Source organism: Urocitellus parryii, chromosome 3, assembly GCF_045843805.1.
Source record: "Urocitellus parryii isolate mUroPar1 chromosome 3, mUroPar1.hap1, whole genome shotgun sequence".
Classification (NCBI taxonomy): Eukaryota; Metazoa; Chordata; class Mammalia; order Rodentia; family Sciuridae; genus Urocitellus; species Urocitellus parryii.
The window spans coordinates 28,423,174-28,441,102 of NC_135533.1; the positions used below are offsets into that span (position 1 = coordinate 28,423,174).

Below are 17,929 nucleotides of genomic sequence, written 5' to 3' on the forward strand. Positions count from 1 at the left end.
TTTTCCTATGAACTTGCTTGTCCAGCTTTGTATTTTCTCATTTGCCTCTTCCCCTAACTTGCTGCTTTAGATTTGTTGTAACAAAAGAACCCAGAAACTGAGGTTAATGGAATGATTTATAAGAATCAAGGGCTAATGGAACCTAGTAGAAAGGACTTCGAGGCAATTCAGTTTTTCTGATGCTTGGTAGTTCTTTGGTTTGCTGTTGGGTCCTCAGCTATCTCCTCAGTATTGATGTTGCAAGAAGCCCAATACTTGGAGATGTTAACTACATTATTAAGTATTTTCAGAGCTGGGCTTGACCTCATTTACAAGTTACTGACAGAGATGGCACCACATAGGCTATCCTTGTAGTGAATCAACCAAACTATTTCAACTCCATTTTAAATGACTTCATTTTTTCCAAGTAAAATTATTTATGATTATATAAACAAAGTAGTCAATTATTAGTGAACAAAATTAAATAAAGGACAGTTGTGTAGTTAGAATGAAATTAGTCCTATAAATCACTTTTTGCTATATTTTTAAAAAGTTCTTCAAATGTACTAGAATTCAGCAAAACCAAAGTATTATACCTCTATAGCGTTTTATATAATTGTCATTATTTATTGAATAATTAAAATTCTTACTACATTCAGTAACTTGGAATTATATGAATTTTTTTTGTTTGTTTAACAAGCATTTTTAGTTTGTAGAGTAATGCCAGTGTTGTGTACAATGTTCTGTGTAAGCTCTCTTATTAGGTTATTGATAGGATTTTTCAATTACTGTGCTGCTGTGATAGGCAAGCTAGTTATAGTATAAAATTGTTCTTTGCATTTTCAGATATTCTGATCCACAGTGAAGAAAGCTATTCTCCCTCTCTGATTTCTTTTAAACTTTATAGTTTTTTATACTTGTGACAGGTCTTACTTAATTTTCAAAGTTACATTTGATAACAGTTTTACAACGACAATTTTTAAATCTTTTTCTGGATATAGCAATTTGATGCCTCCATCAGAGACTGGTGCGTTCCTGTGATTTAAAACTAATTCATGACTTTTGGGCTTTGCTGAAATAAAAGAAAACATGGTGTTGAGGGGAAAGAATAGACATGACAGGCTTCTTGAAATGTATGTTAAATTTCTCTAAGGCAGGAAAACAGAGCATCAGTAAAATCCAATGAAGAGATAATTTTGTTTGAGAACAATTTTTATCCCACTCCTGTTCTCATCTAGTCCCTTGGATGTGTCTTTTATTTTACTTCCTCTTTTCACTTTTCAGTTTTATTGACAGAACACCACAGACATCCTTACTGAATGATAACACACAGCAACGAGGAAACAAAAAAGATAGGATTCATCCAAAGGATTGGACTATGACAAGAGTGGGACAAAATTTTTTTCAAACAAAAACATTTCTTATTTTTGTTACATAAAAAGGTTTGTAGAAAGAGCTAAACTATGACTATTAAACATTTAATTTAGGCTGCTGATGATTGAAATGTGAATTAATTTCTTCTAATATGACAAATAGAAAAAAGTTCTGGTAAATTGTGAAACATTAGTGATAAGGGACATTATTTTTATTTCTTAGTAAGATTTTTCTAAAATTAAAATTAGGCATTCTATTTAATTGGTTAGCATTCTTTTAATTGGGAGCCAGGCATGGTGATGCATGCCTTTAATCCAGTGATTCAGGAGACTGAGGAAGGAAGATCACAAGTTCTAGGCCAGTCTAGGCGATTCAGTGAGACCCTTGGCCATGTAGTGAGACCCTGTCTCAAAATAATAAATAAAAAGGGCCAGGTGTAATGGTGTTTACATGTTTGGCTGTTTTCACTTAGTGTAATGTTTTGAGGTTCAGCCATTGTGTAGCATGTGTCCATGCCTCATTCCCTTTTATGACTGAATAATATTCCAGTGTGTGTATATACAGCAATGTGTTCACACTTTAATCCATTGATAGGTATTTAGATTGTTTCTATGCATCGTCTATTGTGAATAGTGCTGCTGTGAACATTTGTATACAAGCATTTGAATACCTGTTTTCATTTCTCTTGGGCGTATATTTAGAATTAAGAATTTTGCGTCTTATAGTAATTCTGTTTAACATTTTGAAGAATCTCCAAATTGCTTACCATAGTGGCTTTACCATTTTACTGTACCATTTCATTTTACATACCTACTGACAATGCATGATGATTCTAGTTTCTCTGTATCTCAACAAATTTGTTTTCTATTTTTTAAATCATAGCCATTCTAGTGAGCATAAAGGGATATCTCACTGTGGTTTTAATTCTTGTTTTCTTGATGACTAATGACACTGAGTATCTTTTTTGTATGCTTTTTGGCCATTTGTAGATCTTCAGACTATTCAAGTCCTTTACCCATCTTGTAATTTGGTTGTTATGAACTTGTTTTACATATTATTATTAATGTGTATATATAATATATATTATATACATATATATATATGCATCGAGGGAGAGAGCATGTATGATCATGTACGAGAGGAGCAGACAATTCCAGTGGGATTATCTTCCATCTTGTTTTTTTTTTTTTAAAGCTTGTTTGGCTCACCAAAATTTAAACTGGTGGTTCCTTTGAATAAGTTGTTGGTGAATTGATTACGGTGTGATGGTGAAGTTTGAGTTTTTTTGTGGTGCAGTGAGTCATTCCATTCCTTGACCAGCTGTTCGATAAGTACAAACAGCTGGTCAAATGGGCACCTGTTGGCCTTTTGGTCAAATGGGCACCTGTTGGCCTTTTGGCTTGATCATTACCAATACATATCAGTTATGGGGGGAAAATGACTTAGTCTTCCATAACAAAAAACCCTGTCATTTTTCTGTGTGAACACGATAGACCTGTGTATGTATTCTACTAGTACAAAGGATTTTTATTGTCATATCGACTCCCCTTTTACTTTTTGTGGTAGTTTTCACCAAAATAGAACTTAGGATATTTAATGCCCATTTAGGTACACCTCCTAAAGCTTGGTTAATTTGCTCATGGGTTTTACACTGTTCAAAAGTGTTAAACGTTAAGACTGTTCAAAAATTTAGCATTGTTCCAGGAGTAGTTTTGCCTAGGTTATTTATTTAAATCTATATTCTTTTGTTCTATGTAAAATTCCTTTATCTTACACTAACAATGTAATGCTTGTTTGCAGTTGCTGTCCTCTTTTGGGTTACTGTTTGCTCTGATTTTTATGTAATCTAAATTTTTTGTGTAATTCTAAGATTTTTTTTGTGTGTTGGTGTGTTTCCCCCTTTAGAGATCATTTTTTAGAGCCTCAAGTTATTTTGACGATTCAGAACTACTCTATATATTATACAAGTCCTATTTAAAAATTTGACTTTATAAATTGTATTGATTGATTAGATTTTCTGACTTAACAGATTTCTGAAAAACTAACAAGATCTACGGTTTCTTTCTCTAGCCACTCCCTAGCCCCTCAGCAACCCTGAGATTGAGCCCAGGGGCTCATGCATGCTAGGCCTTCTATTTCTTGATATTGCATATACTATAAAATTCCTTGTTGTTTACTAAGGATTGTTCATTGTGGGGGCTCAGTGATTAGGTTATATTTATTTCTCAGAGGTCTCAGTTTTATTCAAGTTGGTGTTTCTTTACTAGTTGTTTTCCTCAGGGAAGATAGAAAAAGGAACCAATTATAAATAAAATACTAGTTCAAGAATCAAATTTAATGTGTGAAAAGTGTGTGAGGGAGATGTGGGGGGTTGTTGCCGTAGGTGTGGTCAGTGATCTCAGTTAACTTCCTGCATCATTGATATTTTATTGAGTGCATGTGTATATGTTGATTCCTTGAAAGTTGAATAAATTAGTAGATGCTCTAAAGATTAAGGTATTAGAAAAGGTGTAAAAACTGCGTTAACAAATGTGCACTAGGAGGACATTTCTTAAATGAAATAATGGGTTTTAGCTAAAAGTTACAGAAATTCTATTTTCTACTAATAGATAAATATTTTTGGTGTGAAATCTTTTATATTTGTCAAACTAATGTTTACTTTTGACTTGCATAAATTCCTTTTATAGTGAACTACATGTCTGAGCATTTCTAATGACTTTCATTTTTCTGCTTCAAACAACCAATACCAATTTTTAAAATAAAGTTTGACAGAAAAAGTTTAATTTGAGATTTATTTTTATATATGATATTTATTTTTTGTAAATTAAAAGGATGAAATAATATTTTAAATAGGTCTCAAGATTTTAATTTTATGAAAGAAGAGTCTATACTTATTTTTTTTCCTAGGATATGAACTTAAATTGTTTTAATGTTGTAAGTTTTCTCTATCTCATGCACCATCATATTTTCTATGCATAGTAGTATCTATTTCGGGACGCATCTTGGTTGAAAAATCCTTTGAACATTATGGGATTATTTTTTTATACTCATAGCCAAATCCCAAACCTAATTTTTTTTTTAATTCAAAATCTGCCTCATTCTATTCCTATCTCACACCCTAAGAAAATCAGGCCTAACTCACCTTTTATGTGCTTTTTTTTTTTGACTGTTAATTTTCTCAAGTTGATTCTGTACATTGTCACTGTCTTGATCTTAAAATGTTCCTTTCATTTTGTTACTCAGGTATTTTCAGTCTTATTAATCTGTTTAATATTTATTTAACCTCCATGCAAGTTGGTGTAGATTCAGAGATAAAAACCCCACAGGCCTGCCCCTAATGTTTTCACATTCTAATAGAGTAGAAAGTCAACCACAATACAGTAAGTGAAGTGCAGAGAATCATTTATTTACTCATTTGATAAATACATTTGTGCACTTATTGCTTGTTATATCTTGTGCTAGACTATAGAATGTGAAAGACATGGAATCTGCTAAATGCAAGCTTCATTTAGTTAGCAGGCAGAAATATAAACAGATATTTATAAATTTAGGAGTGTAATATAATTCTGGCTCTATGAAAAACACAAGGGAAGAATATCTGATTCCATTTGGCATTTAGAGAAGGCTTCTTACATGGATAAACTCTGAATGAAGCCTTGAAGTTTCGAGAAAAACTAGGTGAAAAAGGAGAGAGGTGTGGGTAGAAACATCAGGAAAATGAGACAGGAAGAGTAAAGCACCGAGGTGTGGAACAGTTTGACTTCCTTTGGGGAAGGTATACAAGGGCTTGGTATTATTGGAGTATAAAGGTATAAGCAAGATATGGCAAGAGATGAAGCTAAAGAAGGTAGGTCTGAGCTCTATCCTGAGGGTCTTGAATTTCATGTTAAGGACATTTTTATCCTGAAGGTTGTGGGATATGTTGATGCGTTTTAAGACAAGGAGTAATATGGTTACATATACATTCATTCATTTAAATTCTTACATTTAAAAAATTATTTTTAACTGATACTTAAAAAGATTGAGTTTCAGATTGATCCATTTTGCAGCTGTATGGAGGATAGACTTGAGGGTAAAATTATTTAGAGGCTGTTGAACTACAAATGAGAGACAGTGAAATTGGAGTGAAAGTGTAGGGATAATCAAGAAATATAGAGAGGATAAAATCAGAATGTGATTGGTTGGTAAAGGAGAGAACATGGATAGAAGGTTGGTGTTATCACTAAGAGAAAAAGAAGGAACAGTTTCATTTGTTGACTTCAGGCAAGATTGGGAAATCAGTTTTGGATATTTTGTATTAGAAGTTCCTTATGAGACATCTGAGTGGAATTTTTCAAAAATTTGGTTGAGAAAAGTATAACCTATAGTGGCTAACCCAGATTGTCTGGGATCAAGTGTGACTTTGTCATTTAGTGGCTATATGTCTTTATGAAGTTATACTTAACCTCTCTGTAACTCAGTAACTCATCTGTAAATGTTGGTACTGGGGTTGATGTGAAGATTTAGCCTTTTAGTATAAAATACTTTAGAATATTGTCAGGCTGTAATAAAAAGTCTTAAAGAATTATTAGCCATTCTTAAAATCATTGTCATGTTGGAATTTAGAAGATTAAAGCTATATGGCAGAAAACTAGATTAGAGAAATATACTGGGATCAGATAATGAGGAGCTGTATGTATCACTTAAAAGTAGTATGAATTTTAGCCTAAATATAGCAGAAAACTTTTTTTAAGTGTGTGATATCTTAACCTCTGAAAGGGTTCTTTCCAAATAATTTATTATTTTTAGGTAGGTATGCTGCCACCAGGTGGTAAGTATGTGTTACTGTTGTACAAATGAAGCAATAAAACTATAATTTTTTTAAATGAACTATTGATTTGATTAAGATCGCTGAATATAAACAGTCTAATTCTGGTAGGACTTCTTTGTTTCAAAACAAAAACTAAGATTAGTTAAGATGAGGTAAGAGAGGGTTGTTGTAAAAATGCAGAGATTTCAGAGGAAGGACGGAGAAGTGTAGTAGGGCCTCAGAGAATCTGAAAAGCCATGGGAAATTGATGCCATTCTTGCCACCATTTCTTATCTCATTTCCATATTTTTGTATATTAACTTCCTTTATTTACATATCAGTTTGTGTATGAACAAAAATTATAGGATGAATTTCCCAACCTATGCTATATAGTGGAGTGGTTTCCCATTAAATACATTTTTAAAAATTTTTTTAAAAGGCAAAAAAATATATATAAACAGTGGAAGCAAATCTCATAAAATAAACCACTATCCAGTGGTTCCCAAATTTTGCTGTACACTCGAAGCTCCTGGTAAGCTTTTTAAAAATTCTTTTTACTGTTTAGAACACGCCCCATGCCAAAATCAGAAATATGATGGAAACCAAGTCTCACTATTTTAAAAAGATTTTCAAAGAGCAGAAAAGTTTAAAACCCATTGATAGAGCCACTTTGCATGATTTTGCAATACTTGAGTGATTATATATTATGACTTCTTATAAGCCAGGTACTTTACTTGGTGTGCTTCTGTAAGGATTATTTAATGCCAGAAGGAAAACTGGCTGTATTGGATATAGAGAAAAGTGTCTTGGGCTGCAATTTATCTTGTAGGATGATCATGTGTACTGTAATTTAGAGGTCATTTTAGTGGCGTGGCTGTAATTACATGAGGATCAAGTTATGCACTAATTTTAGAATCCTTCATATAAGATATCTCTTCTCTATAACCTTTCTGGACAGCTCTGCTACTTCCTTGTTCTCTACTTTCAAGAGAAGAATCTGATTCACTCCTCTTATCAAAAGAGGGTGAAAACAGATGTTATGGATGGTAGGAGTTGTAAGTACTGGCCAGTTCCCTCAGAAGGAAGTTCTACATACTTTAAAAGTACTTCAGTGTTTCACCTACAGAAGAATGCATGGTAAATATATATATAAGATTAAAACAAGTGAAAAAAAGACCTCTACACCTATCACTTAGATTAAAAACATTCATGTACCAATGCATTAAAATCTTTATCTAATTCCACCCTTAGCACCTGAGCTAACTATAGTTCTGAATTTATCATCACCTTGCTTTTTATACCACATATGTGTACATAAACTATACTTAGTTTTCTGTTTTTGAACTTAATGGTTTCATTATGTGAAGTCTTCAGTGATTTTCCTTTTGTTCAATATCATTAGAGCATTTTCACTTCTGCAATAGTATTCCATTATAGAAATTTATCTCAGTGTCCATTCTTATCAGTGAGCATTTAGGTCATTTCCAGTTTTGTTACTGTTACAAATACTACTACTGTGTTAGGTTTTGTCTGCAAGTGCCAAGGGTTTAGAGTTGTATAGAAATCATGAGTCCTGTGTTCCCTTAGTCCTTGAGTACTAGAGAGTGTCTTTGAAAATGAGGTAGAAAGAGGAAGTGAAATCAAAAGCAACCTGGTGAGGCTGGGGTTGTAGCTCAGTAGTACAGCACTTGGCTAGCAGGTATGAGGCACTGGGTTTAGTCCTCAGCACCATATAAAAATAACTTAATAAAATGGGAATTGTGTTTATCTACAACTAAAAAATAAAAAATGAAAAAAGCAAAACTTGTATTTGTTAATATTATCTACATGGTTTCATTATATAAATTATCAAACAGACATCCCTGGGAACTATTGATGAACACTGGATACCCATTGACCATTAACATGGATCACTGAACTGAACAGATGTAGCAGTTCTTTTATTTTATTTTATTTTATTTTTTTTAGTTATAGATGAACACAATATCTTTATTTCCTGTGGTGGTGAGGATTAAACCCAGTGCCTCACACGTGCAAGGCAAGTGCTCTACCACTGAGCCAACCCCAGCCCAGTTCTTGTATTTTTGAGTTGATATTTCCTGCCAAAACTATATGCTTATCAGAAGGAATCATTTAAAACCTAGACTTAAAAATTAATAAATAATAAAATAGCCTGCATGACAATGAAATGAAGCAGAGGTAGGTGGTATCTGAATAACACTCTATTGGATGTGATTTCTAGTAGGTATATAGTTTTATTATTCTTTAAAATAATAGTTATTATTGAAGGTAGAATGGCAGTAGTGGGAGAAAACAGCCTGAGACATAAGCATACAAAGACTGAGTACACTATCCCAAGCAGCAATTGTAAATGATATTCTTGCTAGACATTTTCTATCAAGCATCTGAAATGAAACTCTCACATTGATTTGGATTGCCCTAGAGCCAGGAGTACTGGATTCAGTTGACTTCAGGCTAAAAAGAAAACACTCTTGTTTTCATCATAAACATAGGAACCGATGTGATAGTAAAATGAAATGAGACTCCAATATGAAACTGTAGCCACTGCTTTAGCATTTATCACTTTGTTCCTCACTCTGTCTTGGTATTCTAGTACTAATATCATTGTATTGATTCATGGAAGAAACTGAAAAGATTGTTTCATGACCTAAATTTTTTGTTGTGTATGTTTATATGTGCATATTAGATAGAGATCTCTCTGTGTGTGCATATATACTTACATGCATCTATATAAAATAAGCAGATGTAAATGGAAAACATAGGCACCATAAAAAATAGTTATAGTAACACATGGAGCCATGATAATATTATCAGTGAATATTCCTTAAAGATATGTAGGGGTAGAAGGCAGTAAAGATCTTTCAAAGAAGAAAAAAATTACCTGTAGTCTCATAATCTACAAGTAATTATTTTTAATAATTTGTTTTAATTTTTAATAGTTTGTTTCTATGCACAAATATATTTTAAAACTCCACTTGATTCATTCTATGCAATTTTATGCTCTTATTTTACCCAGCTTTATACTGAGAACATTTTCCCACATTAGAATTTTTTGAAAATATTTTTTGACAGCTGCATAACATTACATTACATTAAGTAATATAGCCATGTGTAGCCCTGTACCTGAATGTATTGTCTTAGGGTTTTTTGTTTTTGTTTTTGGTTAAAGAAACTATGTAGGAGTTCTGAAGTTCTGAGAAATAATGCCTATAATTAATGCCTAGATGTGCCTCTTCCACAAAAATCAGTTTTTAAAAATTCAGCAGTTATTCAGAGCTTATATGTAGTCACTGTTCTAGACTTGGAGTGTATAATGATTGATTTTTATTAAAAATCCCACCTTTCTGGAACTTTCTAGTAATTTGTTCTGAATGATACTTAATAACATGAGAATAAAATAGTGTTTTGGAAATTTTATGTACTTAGATGTGATTCGTTCTGAACACTGAATCATTCCACTTTTTCTGTATCCTATACCATTTTTTAGTTGGGATTGTTTAGTAATAGCTATATATTGTTTGTTGACTTGTATTTTCAAGCAACAGTTTACAAATTTTCATAAGTAAAATGCTGGTTTCCTTAGAATTGCAGGTAAAGAAAGGAGAAAGGAAAGGAAATAATTGAAAAATTTTCTCAAAAAACCCCAAGACCTGGAGGCAAGTTTAAATGATCCTTCTAATGTATCTCTTCATTATACAGTTGAAGAAACTGAATTCTCCTTTTGTTAAGTGGCTTGTCCACTGTCACATAGCTAGTACTATATGACAGCCCAGCACTATATTATATGTAGTCCATATTGTTTTGAAATTCAAGAAGTATTTGGGTTGTGTGTATACCCAGGCCATGAAGTACACAAAATTAAGATGATTCCTTAAGCTACAGAATCTGTTTTCTTTTTAAACATGAAGGTGATCGCATTGAATGAGATTATAGGCTATAAATAGGTTTGGTTGCTCAATGATTTAAAGTCTTGTGGTCTTTTCCATTCTTGATTTCCTTAGTTTTATTTAGCACTATTTTTTTCTTACAGTTTTTTTTTTTTTTGAGCGGGGGGTGTGTCTTGCTGATTCTGAGGCTGACCCCAAACTCCTGCATTCAAGAGGTCCTTCTGCCTCATCCTCTCAAATAGCTGGTACTACAGGCATTCTACTAGGCCTGGTTTGTACCTTTTTGTTATTTTGGAAAATATGATTCAGAGCATCCTAAAATGTTGCTTTTATCTTTGCTCTCATTTTCCCTTCTTCAGCTGGTTTTTAGGTTAGTTGTTGTGATCTTTTTGTTTCCATGGTTAGGCCACCAAAGTTTTTCTGTGATAGTTTATATAGCTTCTTGTTTATCATTCATAAAGGAATATTAAAAAGGCTTAATGACAGCCCTGAAAAGAACAAATAGTCCCCATAATTAGAATTATTTGGGATTTCTTCCATTTTCTAGAGGAAAAACATAAAAATCACTTTTTATAGTTATTTTTAAATACTATAGAGATTACCAGATTACATATTTTTGTAACATTCTCTTTGAGGTATGTGCATTTTCACGTTTGTTTTTCCTCTCGTCAAAAAACACTTGTCAGTTTGGCGATTTCATTTGTTCATGTCTTTAAAATTAATGTTCTAGGAATGTGAAATGAAAAAGGACCTAAAAATACATAGAAAGCAAATTAGTATAATGAAAGGTTGGATTTGGAGTCAGATACTCTAGTTCTGTTTTGTTTTGCTACTGATTATGATATTGATCAGGTAACATTGATTTTTTAAAATATTTTTTATTTCTACACAATACATTTATTTTATTTATTTACTTTTATGTGGTGCTGAGGGCCTCGCATGTGCTAGGCGAGCGCTCTACCGCTGAACCACAACCCCAGCCCCTAACAAATTGATTTTTATATATCAGTTTCTACATTTTTGTCTCAGTAAGATGTTTTCTGACCTCTCCCCACAGTCCCACAAATTGAATTTCCATTGTATGCTGTCTTTAATGCATATACTTTCTCTTCAAAGCACTTTTTATAACTTGAATGTACATATTTCTTTATTTGTTTAATATTATCTTTCTGACTGGATTACAATTCATGAGAGTTCATATATGTTATTTATCACTACATGCCCTGTCATAGCTCATGATAGGCAGTCAATAAGTATTTGTTAAATAACTGAACTGTATACTTACAACCTGACATAAATCCAATTTTTATGCTTTCCAGGCGTAAAACTACAACACATCTCTTTTGGAAGGCCTTTTTAAAGAAAATCTAGGACAATACAGTTTCCTATAACACAATACACCTCTTCTCTCTCTTCTCGCTGTCCATATATGTATATATGAAGGATTGTCAGGCTTAAGAAATTGTGCTTTAACCCTTATTTCTCACTCCATTTAATAATAGTTTGGCATTATACTGTGAAGTTCTACTTTTGAGACCATGTGTTTCATTGATGTCTACCACAGTGCCTGGCATGTAGTAAATAGTCAATGGGACACACAAAATCACACAAAAACAGACTTCAATTAGTCATTTATTTTTGAAGGAACATTATAAAAACTTGGCATGTTTTTATATATAACATTTTGAAAATGTATTGTTTTATTGAAAATGATCATTTATAAAATTATAAATATTGAGTTTAAGGAACTCAATATATTTATATTCAGTTGGTTATTCATGTTCTGGTCAAGATAAGACATTTACTTGTGATCTGGTCTACTTTTGAAAGATAAATATGTGAACATAATATCTTTCCAGTAAATCTTGCAACTATTTCTGTGACTACATCTGTTAACACTTTTATAATTGGCTTCCAAATGACAAACACAAATGGCTATAGTCTGAATTTTCAGCATGTTTTAGAATAAATGTTTTCTCAGTAATTTAAAGTGCATCATTTCAGTATCAGATGGTTATCTAATTGATTCAGATTTTTTTTGCTTATCTGCTAGCTTGCCATTTTTCAAATTTAAAATAAAACTAAATAGCTATAAATAATTGAATACATGATACGATTTTATTCCTTTCACATTTTTATAAAACAGTAGTCTTGCCAGAAAGCTATTGTGGGTATTATTTTTATGAGAAACTTTTTGTTCTGTTTTGGTTTTCTTGGTGGAGGAGGGAGGTTATAGTGAGAAGGATTCTTTTTATGTTCTTATTCATTTATTAGCCATTTTTGTAGTTGGTCTATTTAATAGTTACAGTAATTCTAATCATATATTTCCTCTTTTTAAGGAACAAAGAAATTTACTTAGTCTCATTCTTTTATCTTTCACCTCTTAAGAGTGATTCAAGTAATTTGAAAATTGTTCATTTTAATTTTGAAACCATGGAACATTTTAATAAAGTAGAATTAGATATGCCTTTTATATGCTCTTGCTTAGTATGGTGACTTTTCAATTAAAAATAAATTATCCTTTTAAAAAATTCAACATAGGGGCTGGGGATGTGGCTCAGGCAGTAGCGTGCTTGCCTGGCATGCGTGTGGCCCGGGTTCGATCCTCAACACCACATACAAAGATGTTGTGTCTGCCTATAACTAAAAAATAAATATTAAAATTCTCTCTCTCTCTCTCTCTCTCTCTCTCTCACACACACACACACACACACACACACTCTCTCTCTCTCTCTTTTATAAAAAATAGATAAAAAATTCAACATATATTTATTTAATATTGCTCTAGGCTTTTAATATATAGAAGTAGGGAGGGAAAAAAGTCCTTGCCCTCATGGGGTTTACCTTCTGGTTAATTTTTCTGAAAAAATAATATGACTCATAATGAATATTATAGGCCTAGAACAGTATCTTTTTAATTATGTAGAAGTGATTCATTCTAAATACTATAATGGAACTATTTCTACTTTTTATTCCATATCTGTGTGCTACTCTTTGCATTTACTAACAGATATTCTTATTTTGGAGGGTTTTTGTTGTTTAAATCAAACTTTCCATTCTTTATTTATTTATCTTTCATTTTGTGCTGACGGTTGAACCTGGGCCCTGTGTGCATGCTAGGCAAGCACTCTGCCACTGAACCACATCCCCAGACCTAAGTCATTCTTTCTATAATGCAAAGTTAATAATTTTTTTCCTTTGTTATATATTTGACATTTGAATAAATATTAGATATAAATTATTGATATAATCTGACGCTTGGAATTTTAAGCAAAATCTTCATCTTTGCCTTGATAAATTTTGCTGACTAAATATATTCTAATGCAGAAACATGATATTTCAAGAAGTTTCTGAAATTGAGTATAAATATTATAAATGTCATTACTAGTATTTATTTTTTGGCATTGCATTCTCTCTAAGGGATGTTTTTAAATAATGCTCCTGGATTTCTGATTCTATTTATAGATAAAGTATTTGCCAATATTCTAGTTAGTTTATTTTTAAGAATGATCTGCTAAGCTCCAAGTAGTTCAAGTACATTCCAGCAGCTTAATAATGTGCAAATAGAGGCAACTGGTCTTTCACCTGTTCCTCAATGCACTGGGTAGTTACTAAATAACTGGGAAAAATGTTAAATGTGAAATATTTTTATACTTTGTAAGTATAATCATGAGCTATTTTTGACTTATGAATTAAATATCTTCATTAAGGGAATAGGACATGTTTATATGCTTTTCTTCATCTACAGCAGATAATTTAAGTATAAAATGTTATTTATAAATAATGTATTTGCCACATATTTTGATAGTAACATTAGCAAGATTGCTTTAATACTTTAGATAATAAGAAATTTATTTGCTGTCTTTGTAATTGATCAGGTTAATAGTTATGGTAATTCTAAGCATATATTTCCTCTTTTTAAGGCAGAAAGGAACTTACATGTGGTTTTTTTTTTCTCTTAAGAGTGATTCAGGAGCTCAAATTAAATTTAAGAAGTCTTTGTCAGTAGTTGCTTTATATAAAAATCAGAAAACTTACTGTATTTAAAAAAATACAGTAATAGCTCAGCAATAGATCCTTTGCCTAGCACGTACAAGGCAGCGGGTTTGATCCTCAGTACTACATAAAAATAAATAAAATAAAGGTATTGTGTCCATCAAAAAAATTCTTAAGAATAAATAAATAAAATGTAAGTGAGCAATAGGAAAAATACCTGTAATCTGAACTCCAAATGTAAACAAAAGTTGTTAAGGTTGTAGTTTTCCAGAATTTACCTATGCCTATGAATATAATGATATTTAAATTCATACTGGATATAATCATTGAAAGCTATGAGCCTGAGACTTGCCTTATCTTTTTAAAAATGAAGTGTAATTTTCCTTTCATGAAAAGAAATAGATATGCTATAATACTACTTTATACCTGCTATTATATCACAAAGTGTTTAATAGCAATTGCTTGCATTGGTATTTTTAATATAAGTTCACCATAATTAGTCTAGTGTTACCTCTGGTATACAATGTGTACTTTTGATTTTAGGTGGTAAGAAAATATTTTAGGTCTTAAAAAACTTTGGATAGCATTGTAAGAAAGTTTTTACCTTTTTCAGTTTTCTTTCTGCTTATGATAACGAAAATCTGTTTGATGCTTATCTTTAACAGTCTTTTATTTTGTCCATTTTTTTTCATAGCCTTCAGCAACCTCTAACTAAAATTTCAATAATAGATTTATCATTTCTTTTATTTTCAACTTATCTCTTAAAAGAAATAACAAGTGATATTAACTTTCAATTTATGCCAGAGATTACATCTCCTTTTAAAATAAATTTAAAGAAAATACACTGTTTAAAATATATTAAGTAAATGATAACGTATCGATGACTAGGGTTTGGTACAAATTCTGATGATGACAGACAAATGATAAAACACTGCTGTTTAAAATTTTAAGTTACTTGTAAGTTTTCCCCACTATAAATATGGCTGCAGTGAGCATTTGTATAGCTAATAGGCTAATTATCTTTTTTGTATAAAAAATAATTATAGATGATATCTTTTGTATAAAGTAGTAGAACAGAACAAGTGTGTTTGGAGCTCCTTGTTTTTGTGTGTATTTTCATATAATCTTAAATCCAGAGATTATACTGCGAATGAGAGTCCCTCTATTCCCCTATTCTAGTTATAGAATAGTTATTCCCCTAACTCAGCTAATTTCCTCTTCTTTAGACTTGACATGTTCATTTCTTACCCCTCAATATTTAATAAGTTCATTCACAAGTACCTAGTTTTACAAACTTTACAACCCAAATATTCAATCCAATAGTTATTCTGAAACTGTGAAGTCATCCATGTTATTATCATCATTTTAATTTGGTGATAGTTTGATCTTTTAAAGAAAGTGAACCCAAAGAAAAATTATCATTGATATTAATGATACTTTTTTCCTGTAGCTTGCCCAGTTTCGACAAAGAAGAGCTCGATTGGATGGACAAAACCCTCATAAGAAGCCAAAAAAGAAGAAAACCTCAAGCAGTAAAAATGATGTTCATGGCTTGAATATTGATCAATCAAAGAGTGAGGAGACGTTCATAAATAGTTCTCAGGGTGTTGGATCGGCCGTGATGCCTGAATCCACAATAATGAGAACTCTAAACAATGAAGAAATGCTTAAGCGTGAGCAGGTCTTTTGTGTTGATGTAAGTATTCATCCAGATTTTAAAACATTCTACCTCTAACTAGAAAGTACTGGCAGTGAAAAGTCATTAGCATCCACCTGAGGGAAGCTTGACAAAGTCATTGACTTTTTAGCATCAAGAACTGATGATTCGGGCTGGGAATGTGGCTCAGGCGGTAGCGCGCTCGCCTGGCATGCGTGCAGCCAGGGTTCGATCCTCAGCACCACATACCAACAAAGATGTTGTGTCCGCCGAGAACTAAAAAAATAAATATTAAAGAAAAAAAAAAAAAGAACTGATGATTCTTTTAAAGAACTTGAACTTTTCTGATGGCATGTTAAGGATTTAGTTTTATTTAAAAGAGTTACATGAATTAGAGGAATGGTGTCTTTGATGCTTTTGGCTTACAGATGACATCTACTATATATGTAAAAGTTCTTGGTACTTTTGTATTTATAACAATGCCTTGTGATAAATTTTATATGCATTATTATAAGTCATTGTAATTCATAATGAAATGAAATTTTTAAAGATTTGGATAATTTTTACCAGTTTTTTACTAGTATTTTTGTGAATTTTCTATCATCGTTACTAACAGCAACGTCTCAGTAAAGCAGGATTTTTTTTTTTTTTGTAAAGTATGATATTTAGCAGGGGAAAAATGTCATAATTGTAGTCATGTTTTACTTTTGTTTTAGCCGGAAAGTGAGATTTCAACCACAGCAGATGATTACTCTTCGGAGGTAAGACTTAACATATCCCAATTAAAAACGTCATAGATAAAATTGATATTTTTTTGAAATTATTGATTGTTGGTACTTTATTTCTTATAAATTTATATGCTTCTGTATATATTTAATATAACTTAACATAATATAATATAAATGGATTGAAAAACTGAAAATTATATTTTACTGCTGTATCTTTTTCCAGTGGTTAGCTAAAGTCTTACTGTTTGAATTGCTTAATCCTTAATTATATAGCAGCCCTATTTTGGTTTTTAGGAAAGTGAGTCTGCATTTCTAGGACCCATGACCATTTTAAGATAGCCATTTAGCACAGTAAAAATTTTATAATTTAGTATGATTTTTATAGTAATGCTTTTTACAAATGTTTGAATACTAGATATATATATATATGTATATATATATATATATATATATATATATATAAAATGTGTTTATTGGAATTAATGTTACTGTAGTGTTGTGTGTGTACGTGTGTGTTACTGGGCATTGAACTCAGGGCCTTGTACATGGCTAGGAAAGCACTTTATCACCAAGCTACATTCCCAGCCCTTTTTCAGTTTTATTTTAAGATAGATTCTCACTAAGTTGCCCAGGCTATCTTTGAACTTGTGATCCTCCTGTCTCATCTTCCTGAGAAGATGGGATTGACGGTGTGCATCACCATGCCTGACAATGATGATTTTTATTTTAGGTGATAAACTGTAAAATAGCCATTGGTCTCTTAAGAAATACCTGCCTTCTTTATATGTTTGCAATAAGTATCACTTTGTTATCTTATTCTTTTTAGATATGATTGTCATTTCTTTGCTCCCAAATTTAGAGTACATGGAAAATTATTCTTTACTCTGAATGTTTAAGCAACTTAGTATATTTCATAAGTCTGAATTTATTGTAGGCTTCTAATAGAAAAACTAGGTTCTTTTTTTTTTAAGAGAGAGAGAGAGAGAGAGAGAATGAATATGAATCTTTTTTGTAGATGGACACAACATGATGCCTTTATTTTATTATATTTTTAATGTGGTCCTGAGAATCAAACCAGGTCCCGCCCATGCTAGGCGAGCGCTCTAACGCTGAGCCACAATCCCAGCTCAAAAAACTTGTTCTTAAATTAACATATTAGAGTTTTTATTTTTGTTGTTTTGGTGTGGGTGTGTGTTTGTTACTGGGGATTAAACCCAGGGGTGCTCTACCACTGAGCTACATTCCCAGCTGTTTTTATTTGAAACTGACTTGCTAAATTGCTCAGGCTAGCCTTGTACTTGCAAACCAGAATTATCTCAACTTTATCCATGGTGTGGTTGACTCTGAGGACCTGCCTCTGAACATCTCCCAAGAAAATGCTCCAGCAGAGCAAAATCTTGAAAGTCATTCACAAAGACATTGTTAAAATTTGCCTTGAGCTTTTTTCTGAGCTGACACAAAATAAAGAAAACTACAGGAAAAAAAATGTCAGAGGCAT

General features: G+C 31.9%; 1 protein-coding gene across 6 annotated transcripts in view; it reads left to right on the top strand.

Annotated features, from left to right (window-relative positions):
* Window positions 1-17,929, top strand: part of Akap9 (A-kinase anchoring protein 9) — a 127,332-nt gene that overhangs the window by 4,309 nt on the left and 105,094 nt on the right. For all 6 annotated transcript variants that reach the window (XM_077795946.1, XM_077795948.1, XM_077795947.1 and 3 more), the window contains exons 2-3: window positions 15,497-15,742; window positions 16,420-16,464. In XM_077795946.1, the coding sequence (XP_077652072.1) occupies window positions 15,497-15,742; window positions 16,420-16,464 (291 nt within the window). The remainder of the gene's footprint in view (window positions 1-15,496; window positions 15,743-16,419; window positions 16,465-17,929) is intronic.